The 18123-nt window shown below is 39.9% G+C and overlaps 1 protein-coding gene and 1 long non-coding RNA gene across 7 annotated transcripts in view; one reads left to right on the plus strand and one right to left on the minus strand.

The window, feature by feature from the left end:
• TNC (tenascin C) overlaps positions 1-18123 on the plus strand; it is a 157721-nt gene that overhangs the window by 115489 nt on the left and 24109 nt on the right. For all 6 annotated transcript variants that reach the window (XM_077283461.1, XM_077283463.1, XM_077283462.1 and 3 more), the window contains 2 exons: positions 2038-2168; positions 14745-14877. In XM_077283461.1, the coding sequence (XP_077139576.1) occupies positions 2038-2168; positions 14745-14877 (264 nt within the window). The remainder of the gene's footprint in view (positions 1-2037; positions 2169-14744; positions 14878-18123) is intronic.
• The window catches only part of LOC143804899 (uncharacterized), a 74402-nt gene that overhangs the window by 54943 nt on the left and 1336 nt on the right, over positions 1-18123 (minus strand). The window lies entirely within an intron of this gene.

The raw sequence follows: 18123 nt of genomic DNA on the forward strand, positions 1-18123 counted from the left end.
AAGGTTACCCGAAAAACTCCGCAAAAAAAATTGAAGAAACTATGTTTGACAAGCTGTTATTGTTTTAATGCTCTAGGAAAAAAAAAACTTTGCGTTTTGAAAAAAAACTAAACCTAGAAAATAACATAAGACATAAATAACAATAATAAATAAATTCAAACAACTAAAATAATAAATAGAAAAATTACGTCAAGCCAAAAGAAGAAAAACTTGCCCCTTGTATTTCATGGAATCATAGAATCATAGCATGTTAGAGTTGGATGGGATCTCCGGGATCATTGTATTTAACCCCCTACTCAATGCAGCATTCACTACCACATCTCAGACAGATGTCTGTCCAGCCTCTGTTTGAAGACGTCCATTGAAGGAGAACTCACCGCCTCTCGTGGCAGCCTGTTCCACTCACTATAAAATAATAATATCTAATCTGCATCTTACCCCTTTCAGTTTCTTTCCATTGCTTCTCGTGTTTCCTTGTGCAAATGAGAATAATGATGATTCCTCTACACTGTGACAGCCCTTCAGATATTTGAAGACATCTATTAAGTCTCCTCTTCTTTTTTGAAAGCTATACATTCCCAGATCTTGTAACCGTTCCCCGTAGGACATACTTTGCTGACCGCTCACCATCCTGGTCGCTCTTTTCTGAAGTTGCTCCAGTTTGTTGATATCTTTTTTTAATGTGGTGCCCAAAACTGGACACAGTATTCTAGATGAGGCCTGACCAAGGAGGAGTAGGGGGGGGATAATTACTTTGTGTGATCTAGGCTCTATGCTTCAATTAATACATCCTAGAATGGTTTGCTTTTTTGCATCACACTGTTGACTCATGTACAGTCTGTGATCTATTAGTATACCTAGTTCTTTTTTACATGTGCTGTTGCTTAGTTCTATTCCTCCTATTCTGTATATGTAATTTTAGTTTTTCTTGCCCCTATGTAGAATCTTGCATTTCTCCATGTTAAATACCATTCTATTATGTTTGTCAGTCTGGTGTATTTCATGCATGCTTCTAAAATAAGAATCTTACAAAAAAATTGCACAAATTCTTACCCTGATCCTTCTTCCATTTTTACCTGGTAGAAAGCTGAGATTTGAAGGTTTGAAAAAGAAAAGACGAGTGACCTCTTAAATTAGTTAGAGCAATGGCCAGGGGCTTTTACTGAATCCAGTTGCCTTACAGTCAGAGACAGGTCTTCTTATAGGTTTGTGAATAGGGAAAATTATTGGCATAGATGATTTCCATTGCGTTTCGGTCAAATATTAGATGGAGCCAAATAGATGAAACATGTCAACCAATAATGATATGTTGCTTATTTTTTGTGTATTTTTCAGTCATCTTAAAGGAAACCCATCATTTCCCAAAAAGCTAATTGCTTGCAGATGTAGGGTTAATCTGTAGATAATAGTATTATGAGGATAAAATGGACTATTTTCCTACCAGGAGGTACTGGCTTTTAGTCATGAAGTAGTGCCTGCAGCAGTTACAGTCACTGCTTAATACACAGTGAGCAGATACAGAGAGACAGCTGCAGGTGGCTGTAAGCACTTCCCAATACTCTGAGTGACAGTTCGCTCTGCAGAGTATCTATGTAGAGTGAACTGTCAATCAAAGTGCCATGAAGTGCTTACAGCTGTCTGCAGCTCTATATAGACCCTCAGTGCATGCCTCTCTGACTAAAAGCTGGCTGCTCCCTGAATGAATAAAGTTAATTTTCTCCCGGTAGCAACACTTTAAGTAAGGTGGCCATTAACCTCCACGTTAAGCCTTTATCTGCAGGTTAATGGCATTTGGAGACATCACAAACTCCCTGTGCACTTTTATTCTCATTTTGATTCACTATTTAGCAAAAAGATTGAAAAAAATGAACAATTAAGAGGAAACTTTAGTTACTCTTCACTTTTAAAGCCTACTTGTAATTTGTTGTTTATTCTTGCAGCCCAGGTTATTTAGTGCAGGGAGGAGAAACAGCAAATTCTTCCAATAATTTTTGCATTCAGATTTTAATCAGTTGCCGTTCTCTTTCTTCCCTTCAGTTTTGGATGCTCCCAGAGATTTATCAGCAAGTGAAATTCAGTCAGAATCTGCTGTGATTACTTGGAGGCCACCACGATCAATTATCACAGGTTTCTTGCTCATCTACGAGTCTGTGGATGGAACAGTCAAGGTAATCACAACTTATCCACTCCACTGATTACACCACTCTACTGTACTGGTAATCTACGGTAATTATCCTTGGGACTATGGTGCTAACAAATTCCATAAAACCTGCCCTACGTTGGCTTTAGGAAGTAAACTGTTTTTCTGAAAATATAAGTGAATCACAGTAGTTATTAAAGTGGTTGTCATGTGAAGACACCATTATAGAAATAAATTCACCATGGCTGAAGGTTTAGCCGCAAGGATGTCAATGTCATGACTTTATGGCACGCAGTGACTTCCGAGACATGGACGCAGCCAGAAGTCCTGGCCTATAGTGAAAAACGCCAAGAATGTGGAATGTAACACCGGAAAGAAGAGGAACGGATGGAGGGCCTCGTGGGGGAGGGAAGGTGATTATTTTTTACCCATACACATATACATACACACACACACATACACACGTTCACACGCAGACATACACATGTACACGCACACATACACACATCAGACACATACATCCATACATGCACGCCACACAGCCACACACCACACACATCACACATACACATGTACACGCACACATACACACATTAGACACATACATCCATACATGCACGCCACACACCCACACACCACACACATCACACATACACATGTACACGCACACATACACACATCAGACACATACATCCATACATGCATGCCACACACCCACACATCACACATACACTCAACATACAAATACACCTACACACAACACACAAATACAAACATATTAGCTCACACATACACACACCATATATACACACCACATACACACATACCAAAATGCATACAGACATTCCACACATATACACACACCACACATATACATATACCACACACATCACACACAAACACACCACACACCCACACAAATACACACACCATACACACACACATATACACACTTACATATGTCACACACATGCATTCATACACACACATCACACACACATACACACCAAAGATATTCACTTCCCACATACATTCATACACGCACAACACACAACCTCACATATACACACATGCACAAACATACTGTACAAACCACACACCACGCATACAGATACACATACTGTACACACATACCACACACAACCACACAAACACATCACACACACACCACACATACTGACAAACCACACACATCCACACCAGACACACCACATCCACACCACACACAGACACACACCACACACCACACACATCCACACCACACACATCCACACCACACACATCCACACCACACACACCACAGACACACCACACACACACACCCCAGACATACACACACACACCACCACAAACACAATCCATTGCATAAAGGAAGACCCTTACCTAGTTTCTTACACTGTAAAATAAGGGGTGCGTGCATCCATTCCGTGTTGGCCACATTTCTCTAATGGCCCCATAGCCGTGGCATGGGTTGACTTTGGGATCTATATTCTCTTCACCCATCTCTCCCTCTATCTCTTTACTGTCATATCTATAGTTCGGCCATTTTATCCATCCCTTTAGTGACCTATGTTCCAATTTTAAATGGTAGCAATGACATTTAGTGGCAGTAGAAGATGTAGTCAGATACAAGATAAGGGAAAGGCACAAATTACAGCTGGCGTCATAGAAATGTGCTTGAGGCCACGAGGCCAGAAATGAATATGATTACAGTATTTTTTTCAGCAAGAAAGGACAAGTCAAATTCTTTGCATGAGATAATGTCGTATCATCCAGTGTTTATACGCTGAGGTCTACGGTGATGAGAAAATGTTTGTAATGGGTCAGGTCCATCTAATGGTTAAAACACTCATCAAATGCCAGATCCAGAAAAACATCCGACCTCTCATGGTCATGTCAGATCTGTAACACAGCAATACTTTTAATTCCCCTTGTTAGCGTTACATGCTTCATACTCTAATGAACCTGTTTATTATACATAGTCAAAAAATATCCATGGACTGCATATCAGGTGTCCAATAAGTTATAGCAAATAGCTAAGGTATGCTGCCACTTTGTGATCCAACGTCTATGACCTTACTACGCCTCCCACTTCCCCACCTCTACGCTCTTCCTGCCAATCTGGAAATGAAGGGGCAACTCATGGCCACCCCACAATCACGTCATAAGGTGGCCAAAAGGCGCATGGAATGGCTCTCCCCCCACACGTCAGTTTTTATGTATGAGTGCTGTCCTTTTTTTGCAATGGATAGCACTCGTACCTATGACAGTCTATAAAGCTGTTCTCATGTCAGATATATTTCCTTGGACTGAGTGATACATGAAAAATCGCAGAGACATGTCCAATATTGATCCAAGTGTCCGATCAAAATCAGCAATGCAAGTCCATGGGTCCCAGAAAAATCTGACTGTGCTGGGATACATCTGTGTGCTGTCCGTTATTTATTGATTGATAGACACGAGAAGCTGAGAAACTTGTTTTTTTCTCAGTAGTGAAAAAAACTGATGAAAATCACTGATGATGAAACCCTGTCTGTTTCTCTTGTACGTAAAAAAAATAAAGTCTGAATGAGACCATAGAGGCAGAGGATGGCTGAATAGCACAGCCGGTGTCTGCCGGCAATGATACAAGATCAGTACCTGGGTCTACAATAAAAAATGGACCCAACATGGGAATTAGCAGGGAATGGGTAACGATAGACACATATACAGATAAACATGGGAGCACCATAGAGGGGAATATAAATACTTGGCAGGTGAGAAACAGAGAGAGAGAAGATAGATAGATAGATAGATAGATAGATAGATAGATAGATAGATAGATAGATAGATAGATAGATGATAATTATACATTTTTATAGTGCCATTTATTCCATGGTGCTTTACATGTGAAAAGGGGGTAAATATAGACAAATACAGTACATTAAACATGAGCAAAAAACAAGGCATACAGGTACATAAGGATGGAGCACCCAGCCGGTGAAGGCTCACAGTCTGCAAGGGATGGGTGAGGATACACTGGGAGAGGATAGAGCTGGTTGTGCAGCGGTTCAGTAGGTTGAGGATCACTGCAGGATGTAGGCTTGTCGGAAGAGGTTGGTCTTCAGGTTCTTTTTGAAGGTTTCTATGGTAGGCGAGAGTCTGATGTGTTGTGGTAGAGAGTTCCAGAGTATGGGGAAGCACGGGAGAAGTTTTGGATGCGGTTGTGGGAAGAAGAGATGAGAGGGGAGTAGAGAAAGAGATCTTGAGAGGATCGGAGGTTGCGTGTAGGCAAGTACCGGGAGACCATGTCACAGATGTATGGAGGAGACAGGTTGTGGATGGCTTTGTATGTCATTGTAAGGGTTTTGAACTGGAGTCTCTGGGCGATAGGAAGCCAGTGAAGGGCTTGGCATAGGGGAGAGGCTGGGGAAAAATGGAGAGACAGGTGGATTAGTCTGGCAGCAGAGTGTAGGATGGATTGAATTGGTGCCAGAGTGCTAGAGAGGAGGCCGGAGAGTAGGAGGTTGCAGTAGTCAAGGTGGGAGATGATAAGGGCATACACTAATGTTTTTGTGGTGTCGCGGTCAAGGAATGCCCGGATCCGGGAGATATTTTTGAGTTTGAGACGGATAAGGAGGCAAGGGATTGGATATGTGGCTTGAAAGAGAGGGCAGAGTTGAGGATCACCCTGAAGCACCGGGCGTGTAGGACTGTGGAAAGTGAGCAGCCATTGACATTGATAGTGGGGTAGAGTGAGATAGGGGAAAGATGATGAATTCTGTTTTGTCCATGTTCAGTTTTAGAAAGCGAGCAGAAAAGAAGGCCGAGATAACAGACAGACAGTGTGGGATTTTGGTAAGTAAGGAGGTGAGGTCAGGTCAGGATAGGTAGATCTGCATGTCATCAGTGTAGTGATGATACTGCATACTGTGGGATTCTATGAGCTGTCCCAGGCCGAAGGTTTAGATGGAGAAGAGTAGGGGTCCTAGAACAGAGCCCTGAGGAACACTGACAGACAAGGGGCAAAGTGAGAAGGTGGTGTGGGGAGGGAGACACTGAATGTTTGGTCTGTCAGATATGATGAGATTCAGGATAGGGCCTAGCCTATGATGCCAAGAGATGAGAGGATTTGTAGCAGAAGGGAGTGGTCCACAGTGTCAAAGGCTGAAGACAGGTCCAGAAGAAGGAGGACAGAGTATTGTCGCTTGCTCTTGGCAGTTAGTAGGTCATTGGTGACTTTAGTTAGGGCAGTTTCAGTTGAGTGATGGGGTCAGCCAGATTGTAACTGGTCAAAGAGGGAGCAGGAGGAGAGAATGGACATGTTGTTCCAGTAATTTTGAGGCATAAGGGAGAAGAGATATCGGGCTATAGCTAGACACGGAGGATGGGTCGAGGGCATATTTGAAGGATGAGGGGAAGATACCTGTTGTGAGGGAGCGGTTGAAGAGGTGTGTTAGGATTGGGATGAAGACCGTGGCAAGGTTAGGGATGAGGTGGGACGGTAGCAGGTCAAGCGTGCAAGTGGTGAGGTGTGATCTTGACAGGAGGGTGGAGAGCTGATCTTCTGCCATGGTGGAGAAGCTGGTTTTGGAGGAACAGGGTTGAGCATCTTGGAGGAGCATTGGTCGCTGTGGGAAAAAGTTTTCTCTGATCGTATCGATCTTCTGTTTAAAGAAAGAGGCAAAGTCTTCAGCAGAAATGAGAGGGGAGGGAGGGGTGCGGGGGACGGAGTAGAAAATTGAAAGTGTTGAAAAGCTGTTTAGGGTTGTGAGACAAGGAGGATATGAGAGATGAGAAGTAAGTTTGTTTTGCGGCAGTGAGTGGGGACTTGAAGCTGGCGAGGGACTGCTTGCGTGCAATGAAGTGGTCGGCAGAGCGGGATCGCTATCATCTCCGCTCAGTGATCCTGGAAGTACGTCTCAGTTCTTTGGTCAGGCTGGTCAGCCAGGCTGCCTGTTGAGTGTATGAGTTTTGCTATGCATGAGATAGATAGATAGACAGATAGATAATAGATGGATAGATAGATAGATAGAAAGATAATAGATATATAGATAGATAATAGATAGATAGATAATAGATGGATAGAGAGATAGATAATAGAGAAATAATAGATAGATAATAGATAGATGACAGATAGGTAGATAGATAGATAGATAGATAGATAATAGATAGACAGACATATAGATAGATAGATAACAGATGTACAGACATATAGATAGATAGATAACAGATGGACAGAGAGATAGATAGGTAATAGATAAATAATAAATAGATAATATATAGATCGATAATAGATAGATGATAGATAGGAAGATAGATAGATAATAGATAAATAGAGAGATAGATAGATAGATAGATAGATAGATAGATAATAGATAGATAATACACAGACATATAGATATATATAGATAAATATATAGATAGATAGATAGATAGATAATAGATAGATAAATAGAGAGAGGTATATGATAGATGATAGATAGATAGATAGATATTAGATAGATAAATAATAGATAGATGATAGATAGATAATAGATAGATAATACTTAGATAGATAATAGATAGATAGATAGATAATAGACAGATAGATAGATAGATAGATAATAGTTAGATAGATAATAGATAGATAGTTAGATGGAAATATAGATGACAGATAGATAGATGATAGATAGGTAATAGATAGATAGATAATAGATAGATAATAGAAAGACAATAGATAGATAATAGATAGATAACAGATAGAAAGAAAGATAGATAGAAAGATAATAGATAGGTAATATATAGATAGATGGATAGATAATATATATATAATAGATAGATGTTAGATAGATAGATAGATAGATAGATAGATAGATAATAGATAAATAGATAGATAATAGAGAGATAGATAATAGATGGATAGATAGATAATAGATAGATAGATCATAGATAGATAATAGATAGACAGATAATAGATGGATAGCTAGATAGATAATAGATAAATAATAGATAGATAATGGATAAATAGATAATAGATAGATAGATAATAGATAGATGATAGATAGATAGATAGATAATAGGTAGATAAATAGAGAGATAGAAAGATAATAAATAGATAGATAATAGATATTAGATAGATAGATAATACTTAGATAATAGATAGATAGATAGATAATAGATAGATAATAGAGAGATAGATAATAGATAGATAATAGATAGATAGTTAGATGGATATTCACTGTGTTCCAAATTATTATGCAAATAATATTTCCTCCTATTTTCTCTAAATTACCTATCTGAATTGCAGTCATTTTTATTTTCCAGTCATCTACTATTCTAGTATAATTGCAATGTTTTGGAACAAACTGCCTATGAAAACAGTATCTTTTAAAAAAAAAAATAAACACTCAAAATGCATGTTCCAAATTATTATGCACAGCAGAGTTTTCAACCTTTTGTTTTTTATCTTGAACAAAAAAATGGTCAATTGTGAAGTTATAAGCATTATATCAGCTTATTACAAAATGAAATCAAACAGTTTTCAAGTGAAAACGTTATTCTAGGTGATGTTACATTTGCACGTAGGACCCCTTGTTCAAAAGAAGCTTCTGAACTCTCTCGTCCATTGAATTTGTCAGTTTTTGGATGGTTTCTGCTTCAATTGTTTTGCATGTGGACAGAATACCCTCCCAGAGCTGTTGCTTAGATGTGAACTGCCTCCCGCCATCATAGACACTCCTTTTGATGATGCTCCAGAGGTTCTCAATGGGGTTGAGGTCAGGGAAGATGGTGGCCACGCCATAAGTTTGTCCTCTTTTATGCCCATAGCAGCCAGAGATGCAGATGTGTTTTTTGCAGCATGAGACGGTGCATTATCATGCAGTAAAATGATCTTGCTGCGGAAAGCACAGTTCTTCCTCTTGAACCATGGCAGGAAGTGTTGTTTTAGAAACTCCACATAGATTATGGAGTTCATCTTTACCCCTTCAGGGATCATAAATGGGCTGACAATCTCTCTCCCCATGATTCCTGCCCAAAACATTACTCTACCTCCGCCTTGTTAGCACCTTAGCCGTGTTTTCATGGGGTGTCCATCAACCAGCCATCCTCCACTCCATCCATCTGGACCATCGAGCGTTGCACGGCACTCATCGGTGAACAAAACAGTTTGGAAGTCAGTCTTCATGTATCGTTTGGCCCACTAGAGCCGTTTCTGCTTGTGTGCAGTGGATAGAGGTGGTCGACAGGATGGCTTACGCACAGCTGCAAACCTCTGAAGGACCCTGCATCTTGTTGTTCTGGGGACGTTGGAGGCACCAGCAGCTTCAAAAACTTGTCTGCTGCTATGACAAGGCATTTTTGCAGCTGCTCTTTTAACCTTACGCAATTGCCTGTTGGAAAGAGTCCTCAATTTTTCCTTATCAGCACGCACACGTGTGTGCTGGGAATCAGCTACATACTTCTTGATTGTGCGATGATCACGATGAAGTGTCTTGGCAATGTTGATTGTAGTCATGCCTTGACCTAAATACTCCACAATTTGTTGCTTCTCAGCAGCCGACACATCCTTTTTCTTTCCCATTTTGGCAATAAATGTAGACTGCTTAATAATGTGTAACAGCCTTCTTAATTAGTCTTGCCTTTATTTGGACACACCTGCCAAACTAATTTGCACAGGTATCTGCAATCGCTTTCAGTGATATAAAGAGCCCTGACACACATCACCATCAATGAGTTTAAATGACAAACAAAAAAATTCTAACCTTATCACTCCTAAACTCTTTGTGCATAATAATTTGGAACACAGTGTATAGATGATAGATAGATAATAGATAGATAGATAATAGATAGATGATAGATAGATAATAGATATATGATAGATAGATAGATAGATAGATAGATAGATAGATAGATAGATAGATAATAGATAGATAAATAGATAGATAATAGATAGATAATAGATAGATAGATAATAGATATATGATAGATAGATAATAGATAGATAGATGATAGATTGATGGATAATAAATAGATAATAGATAGATAATTGATAGATGATAGATAGATAATAGAGAGATAATACTTACATAGATAATAGGTAGATAATAGACAGATAGATGATAGTTAGATAGATAATAGATAGATAGTTAGATGGGTATATAGATGATAGATAGATAGATAGATAGATAGATAGATAGATAGATAGATAGATAGATGATAGATAGGTAATAGATAGATAGATAATGGATAGATAATAGATATATGATAGATAGATAATAGATAGATAGATGATAGATCGATAGATAATAGATAGATAGATAATTGATAGATGATAGGTAGATAATAGATAGATAATACTTAGATAGATAATAGATAGATAGATGATAGATAGGTAATTGATAGATGGATAGATAATAGATAGACAATAGATAGATAATAGATAGATAGATAGATAGAAAGATAGATAGAAAGATAGATAGATAATAGATAGGTGATATATAGATAGATAGATAATAGATAGATGTTAGATAGATAGATAGATAGATAGATAGATAGATAATAGATAGATAGATAGATAGATAATAGATAGATTGATAATAGATAAATAATATATAGATAATAAATAAATAGAAAATAGATAGATACATAATAGATAGATAGATGATAGATAGATAATACTTAGATAGATAATAGATAGATAGATAATAGATAGATAATAGAGAGATAGATAATAGTTAGATGGATATATAGATGATAGATAGATAGATCATAGATAGATAAATAGATAGATAGATAGATAGATAGATAATAGATGGATATATAGATGATAGATAGATAATAGATAGATAAATAGATAGATAACAGTACTATTATTAGTCAGTGAGATGCTGAATGTGTATGCTGTTATTACACCAGTACTATAACACACTACTTCAACTATATTAGAACCATAATTTGGAAACACTCAGAGGTTAATATGCAAAACATTTTAATTATAAAGTAATTTTGCTGACGTTATGACTCAGAGATGGGAAGTGTGCCGGTGTCAGGCTCAGTTAAGTCATTTGCCTTTAGCCCTTTTATTTTCTAATAAGAAATTATTTTCTGTACTTGAAGGGGCTCATAGGCCAAAGATAAAAAATCCACTGTATACTACCGAGGGTAAAAAGGTCACTAATGTATACAATGGAATGAATGCAAAGAATCGATGGCCTGAGCCCTACTAATATATGGCTGCTTTACTTAGATAAATAGGCATATGCGCAAAACCCTTAATGGACATGTATAAAATTGGAAAAAAATCGGCTTTGGTCTTGAGAAAAAAAAAACAGCGCCGCTTTTGCCCATGGGCTATATCTGGTATTGCAGCTCAGTCTTTCTTACATTTGATGCAATGCCATACACGACCGCTAGGCCAGAGGAGAACTGTCTCCGGAAGATGGCAGGAATTTGTTTTGATTCCATGATGTAGAATTCCCGGTTTAAAGTGGATCTGTCAGAAGGTTTTTGCTATTTGACTTGAGAGCAGCATAATGTAGGGGCAGAGAGTCTGAAGCTTAGTGCTGTAGTTTCAGTGCAATCAGTGTTTTATCAGCAGGAGATTCTCACTGCAGAACTAAGCCTCACGCACCAGGCAGTCCTGCTAATATATGTAACTCCGCCCCCACCACTGATTGGCAGGTTGCTCACAGTGTACATAGGATGCTGCCAATCAAAGGTGTGGGTGGGGTTATACAAAGCTCAGCATTCTGAGCAAAGAAAACAGGGATTCTATCAAAACTATAGCAAGTAACCCAGTAAGTGACACATCCTTGGTATTAGGGTCTGTGCCCCGACATCATGCTGCTCTCAGATTCTAATTTTTTTCTAGCATTCAGACGCTGTACAGCTATCCATATTTCATATATTTCATACTGACATGTTTTAGAAGGATAGAGTGCAGCTTTTTGGTATATAATAGAGAAGCCATCGCTAACAACGACTGTGAAGAGCATGATGAATCCATACCTGCTCAATGTTAGAGGCAAAGGCAAAACAGTTTGCAATTTACTGAGAACTTCCAGATCGGTCACTGGTGGAGTCTCTCCATTTTTTTTTAACCAAATATTTTATGTCTCTTCTTACTAACTGGATGAAAGCTGATATTTGACTTTGCGAATTCAGAATAGGAAATTGAATATGGTGAACGCATATAATAATTAAACCAGTTACTGTAATGATGTGGGTTTAATTAGCTTACAAATTTACAAATTAGCTTTGAAGTCCATCCAAAGAGGAGAAGTCATTTCCAGGCCTACCACATAAATGGAGTGTTACATGAATTAATAGTTTAGTATTCCCAACTGAATCACAGAATGTTAGAGTTGGAAGAGACCTCCGGGGTCATCGTGTCACTAAACCATCTCAGACAGATGTCGGTCCAGCCTCTGTGTGAAGACTTCCATTGAAGGAGAACTCACCACCTCTCGAGCCAGCCTGTTCCACTCAATGATCTCCCTCACTTTCGAAAGGTTTTTTCTAATATCTAATCTGTATCTTCTCCCTTTCAGTTTCATTCCATTTATTACATTAGTATTTGAAACTTATGTTCTCTGCAGTTTTCTTGCATAGATTTTATTTGCATACTTTTCTGTGGCTTTAACCCCATCACAAAATCTCCTTTACATGTATGGCGCGGGTCAGTAGTGGGTGTTTGGAGCTTGCCCCATACTTGGCAGGTGATGGCTGTGTGTTACCCCCAGGACCTGCCTGTAAATATCGAGAGTGGAGCAAAGCACCACTGAAGATTGTCACCCTGCTAAATGCCACTGTCAAACCCCGGCAGCGGTATTAACAGCGCGCCAGCATGGGGATACATCATTGTAAGCGCCCATCGGTGCAGCCGTGACATGATCGTGGGTCGCCGATGTGTTGCTATCACAGCAGGGGGTATATTGACGACCTCCATTCTGGTCATTACGAAGCTCCCATGAAGCCTAGCCTATCGGGCTTCAAAGGAGACCATGACTTCTGCTATATAGAGCAATACTGTGGCATCACTGTATATAGCACAAGAGATACGACGATCCCAGCTTCAAGTCCCCTAAGGGGACTAACAAGAACAGTTAAAAGTAAAAAAAAGTTTTAAATTGTTTAAAAAAAAACATAAAAGTTTAAATCACTGTCCTTTTCCACCATTAAAAATATAGATAATAAAAAAACAAAAACAATACATATGTGGTTTTGCCTCGTTCAGTAAAGTCCAATCTATCAAAATAGAAAAACAATTAACCCAATCGGCAAACACCGTAAACAAAAAAAAAAATTCAAGAATGCCAAATTTATGTTTTATGCTCGCTGCAATACTATAAAAAATGCTGCAACAAGCGATCAAAATGTCACATCTACCCCCCAAAATGGTATCAATAAAGACATTGTCACGCTTTATAAAAAGTAAACCGTCACACAGCTCCATCAACCAAAAAGTGAAAGGGTTACGGGTCTCAGAAAATGGTGACACAACCCCCTAACATTTCTTTTTTCATACTTTAGATTTTTTTTTCACCACTAAAATAATAATAATAAAAAATAGACATGTTGGGTATCGTCGTATTTGTTCTGATGAGCAGAATCAGATTGTGAGGTCATTTTTACCACGCACTGTACACCAAAAAACAATTACCAAAAAAATGTCAGAATTGAGGTTTTTTTTCACAATTTCTTCTCACTTGAATTTTTTTTTTTGTTTTCCAGTATATTATATGGTAAAATTAATAGTTTCATTCTAAAGTACAACTCGTCCGTAAAAAATGTCTCTCGCATATGGACAATACAATAAAACAGTTATAGCTCTGGGAAAAAGGTCGGAAAAAAAACAAAAATGCAAAAATTGAAATTGGCCTCAAAGTGAAGGGGTTGACACAAGTGTTCCATCACTGTTATTGCTGCAGGAATGTATCTTTATCAGTGTTAACTTGCAATACGCAGATGTAGGAATAGTTCCAACGGTATTAGGGCCCATAAGTGGCTCACAGTCAGGAGTCATAATGAACCTTTGTATTTTTCTCGGCCTTGGTTCAAAAACCTAAATCATGCTGTTGGTACAGGTGTTTCTCACAAAATTAGAATATCATCAAAAAGTTAATTTATTTTGGTTCTTCAATACAAAAAGTGAAACTCATATATTATATATAGTCATTACACACAGAGTGATCTATTTTAAGTGTTTATTTCTGTTAATGTTGATGATTATGGCTTACAGCCAATGAAAACCCAAAAGTCATTATCTCAGTAAATTAGAATACTTTATAATGATTATAAAATCCAAAACATTGGCCTACTGAAATGTATGTTCAGTAAATGCACTCAATACTTGGTCGGGGCTCCTTTTGCATCAATTACTGCATCAATGCGGCGTGGCATGGAGGCGATCAGTCTGTGGCGCTGCTGAGGGGTTATGGAAGCCCAGGTTGCTGTGATAGCAGCCTTCAGCTCGTTTGCATTGTTAATCTGCTTTGTACAGGCCCGTACAGTACGTCTTCATGAATCAGGTCGCTTATCATTTCATATGATTGGTATAAGATGAATAAATGAAATATGTAAAAAGATAAAATTTAGGAATTTCTAGAATATTTATTGTTCTTGTTTTTTCTCCTCTTGATAGGAAGTAGCTTTGGGCCCCGATGCCACCTCTTACAGATTGCTCGACCTCAGTCCCTCCGCACAGTATACAGTAAGACTCCAGGCAATGAATGGAAACATCAAGAGCAAATTCATCCAAACCATATTTACAACAAGTAAGGATCTCAGCCTTCAATGTTCATTCTTTTCTATTATCACTGATGTTTTACAATGTGATAGTTATAGTTCCAGCAGATTGTTATTTTTTTGGGGGGTTCATTTAGTATTAAAAAAGAATTGTGGCAACTATTGCACATCTTATTACCAAAGTATCGCAGCTGATGTTCTGCATGAAGCCTATAATAGGCAGCAGCAAGTAAAAGTGGATGACTGTAATGACCCAAAGTCAGCTTTAATTATAAGAAATTAATTAAGACTACGAGTGTTAATGAGAACCTGTCAAATGAGCCGAGCTGCGTGACCCATGGACTGCAGAAAATCAAGACAGACTTCCTCATTACAGAAAGATGTGGCGTTTTAGAGAAAATGTAGCTGAAAATTCAAGCCGGGTAGGAAAAAGAGTGAAAGCTAAGTGCTCTCTGGCTACTTCATGCCTCGGTCATCCTGCTATATAGGTCTTTCTGTATTTGTGGATAGGGAGTGACCTGTCAATCAAGACATATTGGGCAGGGAGAAGCTGAAAGGCACCTCCCAGTGGAATCTTATCATCCTGTCTAGATCGCTCTCCTTCTCCCAACCCATTTTTCAAGACAGAGTTTAGTGCTATGTCCGGCATCCCTGCATGGTGTCCCCATCTAACTCCATGCAGGGACGCTGGCTTAATCACCGCCCCGGCCCTCAGCGCAGCCCCTGGCATACTCCTGCTGGCTGCCACTTCTTGGTCTGTGTGTGTGCATCGCAATCTACGGTGCCATGCCTAGTGTGTGCGTGTGCCTGCTCCCCTGCTCTTAAAGGGGAAGGTTGTAGCTGGGAGGCATTTGGTGTGGTGTGGTGCACCTGCAGTATGGCTCCCAGCCAATAGCTGGGAGGCATCTTGTGTAGTCAACTCCCTCTCCCCTAAGGAGTTGCCAAGAAATGTGTAGAGTCATTAGTGAGTAAGGTGCACTAATACTGAAATGTGAGGTCCCCTGGCCCTGGTGTCGGCAAGTGTCATGAACCTGTATCATTGGTCCCAGTGTGGCCATTCCTTTATCTGTAGTCCCCTGGTCCTCGTGTGGCCAGTCCTGTATCCATAGTCCCCTGATCCCAGTGTGGCCAGTCCTGTATCCATAGTCCCCTGATCCCAGTGTGGCCAGTCCTGTATCCATAGTCCCCTGATCCCAGTGTGGCCAGTCTTGCATCCATAGTCCCCTGATACCGGTGTGGCCAGTCCTGTATCCATAGCCCCTGGCTCTGGTATGGCCAGTCCTGTATCCATAGTCCCCTGGTCCCGGTGTGGCCAGTCCTGTATCCATAGTCCCCTGGTCCCGGTGTGGCCAGTCCTGTATCCATAGTCCCCTGATCCCGATTTGGCCAGTCCTGTATCCATAGCCCCTGGCTCTGGTATGGCCAGTCCTGTATCCATAGTCCCCTGGTCCTAGTATGGTCAGTGTTGTAACTGTATTTTACATGAGACATGAGAAGAGGTTGTGCTAGTAATGGACAAACCATTTTAAGTCAAGCAGCTATTATGAGGGAGATAGAAAGTCCATCTCTGAGTAACTCTTATCTCTCTTTGATTCCTTTGTATGGGAGTTGTAAAGTAGGGAAAAAAAGGAAATTGGCTCACCTTCCAGGAAGGACAATTCTGTGTGAAAACCCCTTGTATTCACATAGGAACCCTGGTATACATTGTTTGGTCAGGGTGTGGTGCATAGAGTATAAGAACACACCAGGCTGGTATCCCAGTCAGAAATGGAAGAAGGGTCCTTGAGGACTCGGCTCCAGCACCAATGGGAAAATGTTAAAACACTACAATTAGAAACACTGTGTGTTAGGCGTCCAGATTCCACAGCTGCACAAGGGGGAATCTCAAGCCATGTCTTCTGCTGTCTCCCATTCTTTCTCGGTCATAGACGAGCCTGCTCAGCAGAGATGTTGGTCCCAATGCCTTGCTCAGGCTAATACTGTGCGTCTGGTTGCTCCTGCCTTCCCAGGTCTAGCTATAGCAACCAACATTAGTCAGTGGCGAGCAGATGCTCCTGGGACCTGCTTTTGGCCTTCTGAGCATGCCCATGAGATGACAACTCATTGGTGGTAGGAGGTCACATACCCAGGTCCTCAAGCAGCTTGGCTTGGGCATTCAGCAAGGTCCCGGAAGGCTGTGGCTATAAAAGGATCAGTATACTCTGATATTGTGGTGTGTGTGCAAGTGTGTTCGTCTCTGGTGCTAGCTCCTAATGATCCCCTACTCTCATGTTGTGAATGTGTCTGGGTGATTGGAGTTAGGGACAGCGCCTAGTAGTGGCATTGCTAGTGCGAAGCCTTGCACGCACTTTGTGAAAGACCCCATAGTGTCTGGTAGTGGCATTAGCCAGTGCGATGCGGCGCGCACTTGTTACGCTAAATCTCTATAGTTAGCGTCAGCTTAGGCATTGCCAGTGCGACGCCGTGAACATAGTGGGTCTAGACAGACTCTTAACCCGCGTTCTAGGGGCTGAGTCTAGTGACTACACTTGCGCCTAATCTGCTGTGCCCTGTGACAGCTAACAGGGTACTGAGCCCTTACATTAATTTATAGCGGCTCTGTGAGGCAACAAATTTTGCCGTAGTTCACACCGGGTGACGGTCAACCCACAAGTCTTTGGTGCTGTATCTCCATATAACGTCCGCTGTTGCTGAGCAGCAGTTACCATCTCTGAACGGTGGACCCCGGGTTGCGAAAGCACCTTATCTTTATATTTTATTTGGTGCGTTCCGCCAACCCTAACACTGTGAGAAAAAGCAAAAAAAAAGATAAAAAATGATTAAGGATCCCTAATGTTATACGTTTCAGGCTCAGCTATGAATAAGGGTTGCTAACCTGAAACGCGTGAGCTTATGGATCCTTAATATTTTTTGCTTTTTTTTCAAGATATTTTTAGTTGCACAGTAAGTTATTTTTTAACATTTTTCCATTGGTGCCGGAGCCCAGTCCTCATGGACCCTCCGTCCATACCTGTTGTAAATGTGTCCAATAGCAATGCAATATATTTTTTTCAAAGGCAGTAAGAGACTGGTCCAAAAACTATGTCGCCATATTACTCTATAAGGACCAAAAAGATCAGAGGTCTGAGCTACGTCTGGAATTTTTCAGTTCTGGAATCCAGGCATTCTGATCTATGAACCATGGTTGGAACTCTTAATTTATTATTCTTTTTCTACCTTTATATTTTTTTTTGTGTGTTTTATAATGTATTGTGTTCTATTATGATCATATTTTT

The sequence above is a fragment of the Ranitomeya variabilis genome, chromosome 2 (assembly GCF_051348905.1).
Source record: "Ranitomeya variabilis isolate aRanVar5 chromosome 2, aRanVar5.hap1, whole genome shotgun sequence".
NCBI classification, from domain to species: Eukaryota; Metazoa; Chordata; class Amphibia; order Anura; family Dendrobatidae; genus Ranitomeya; species Ranitomeya variabilis.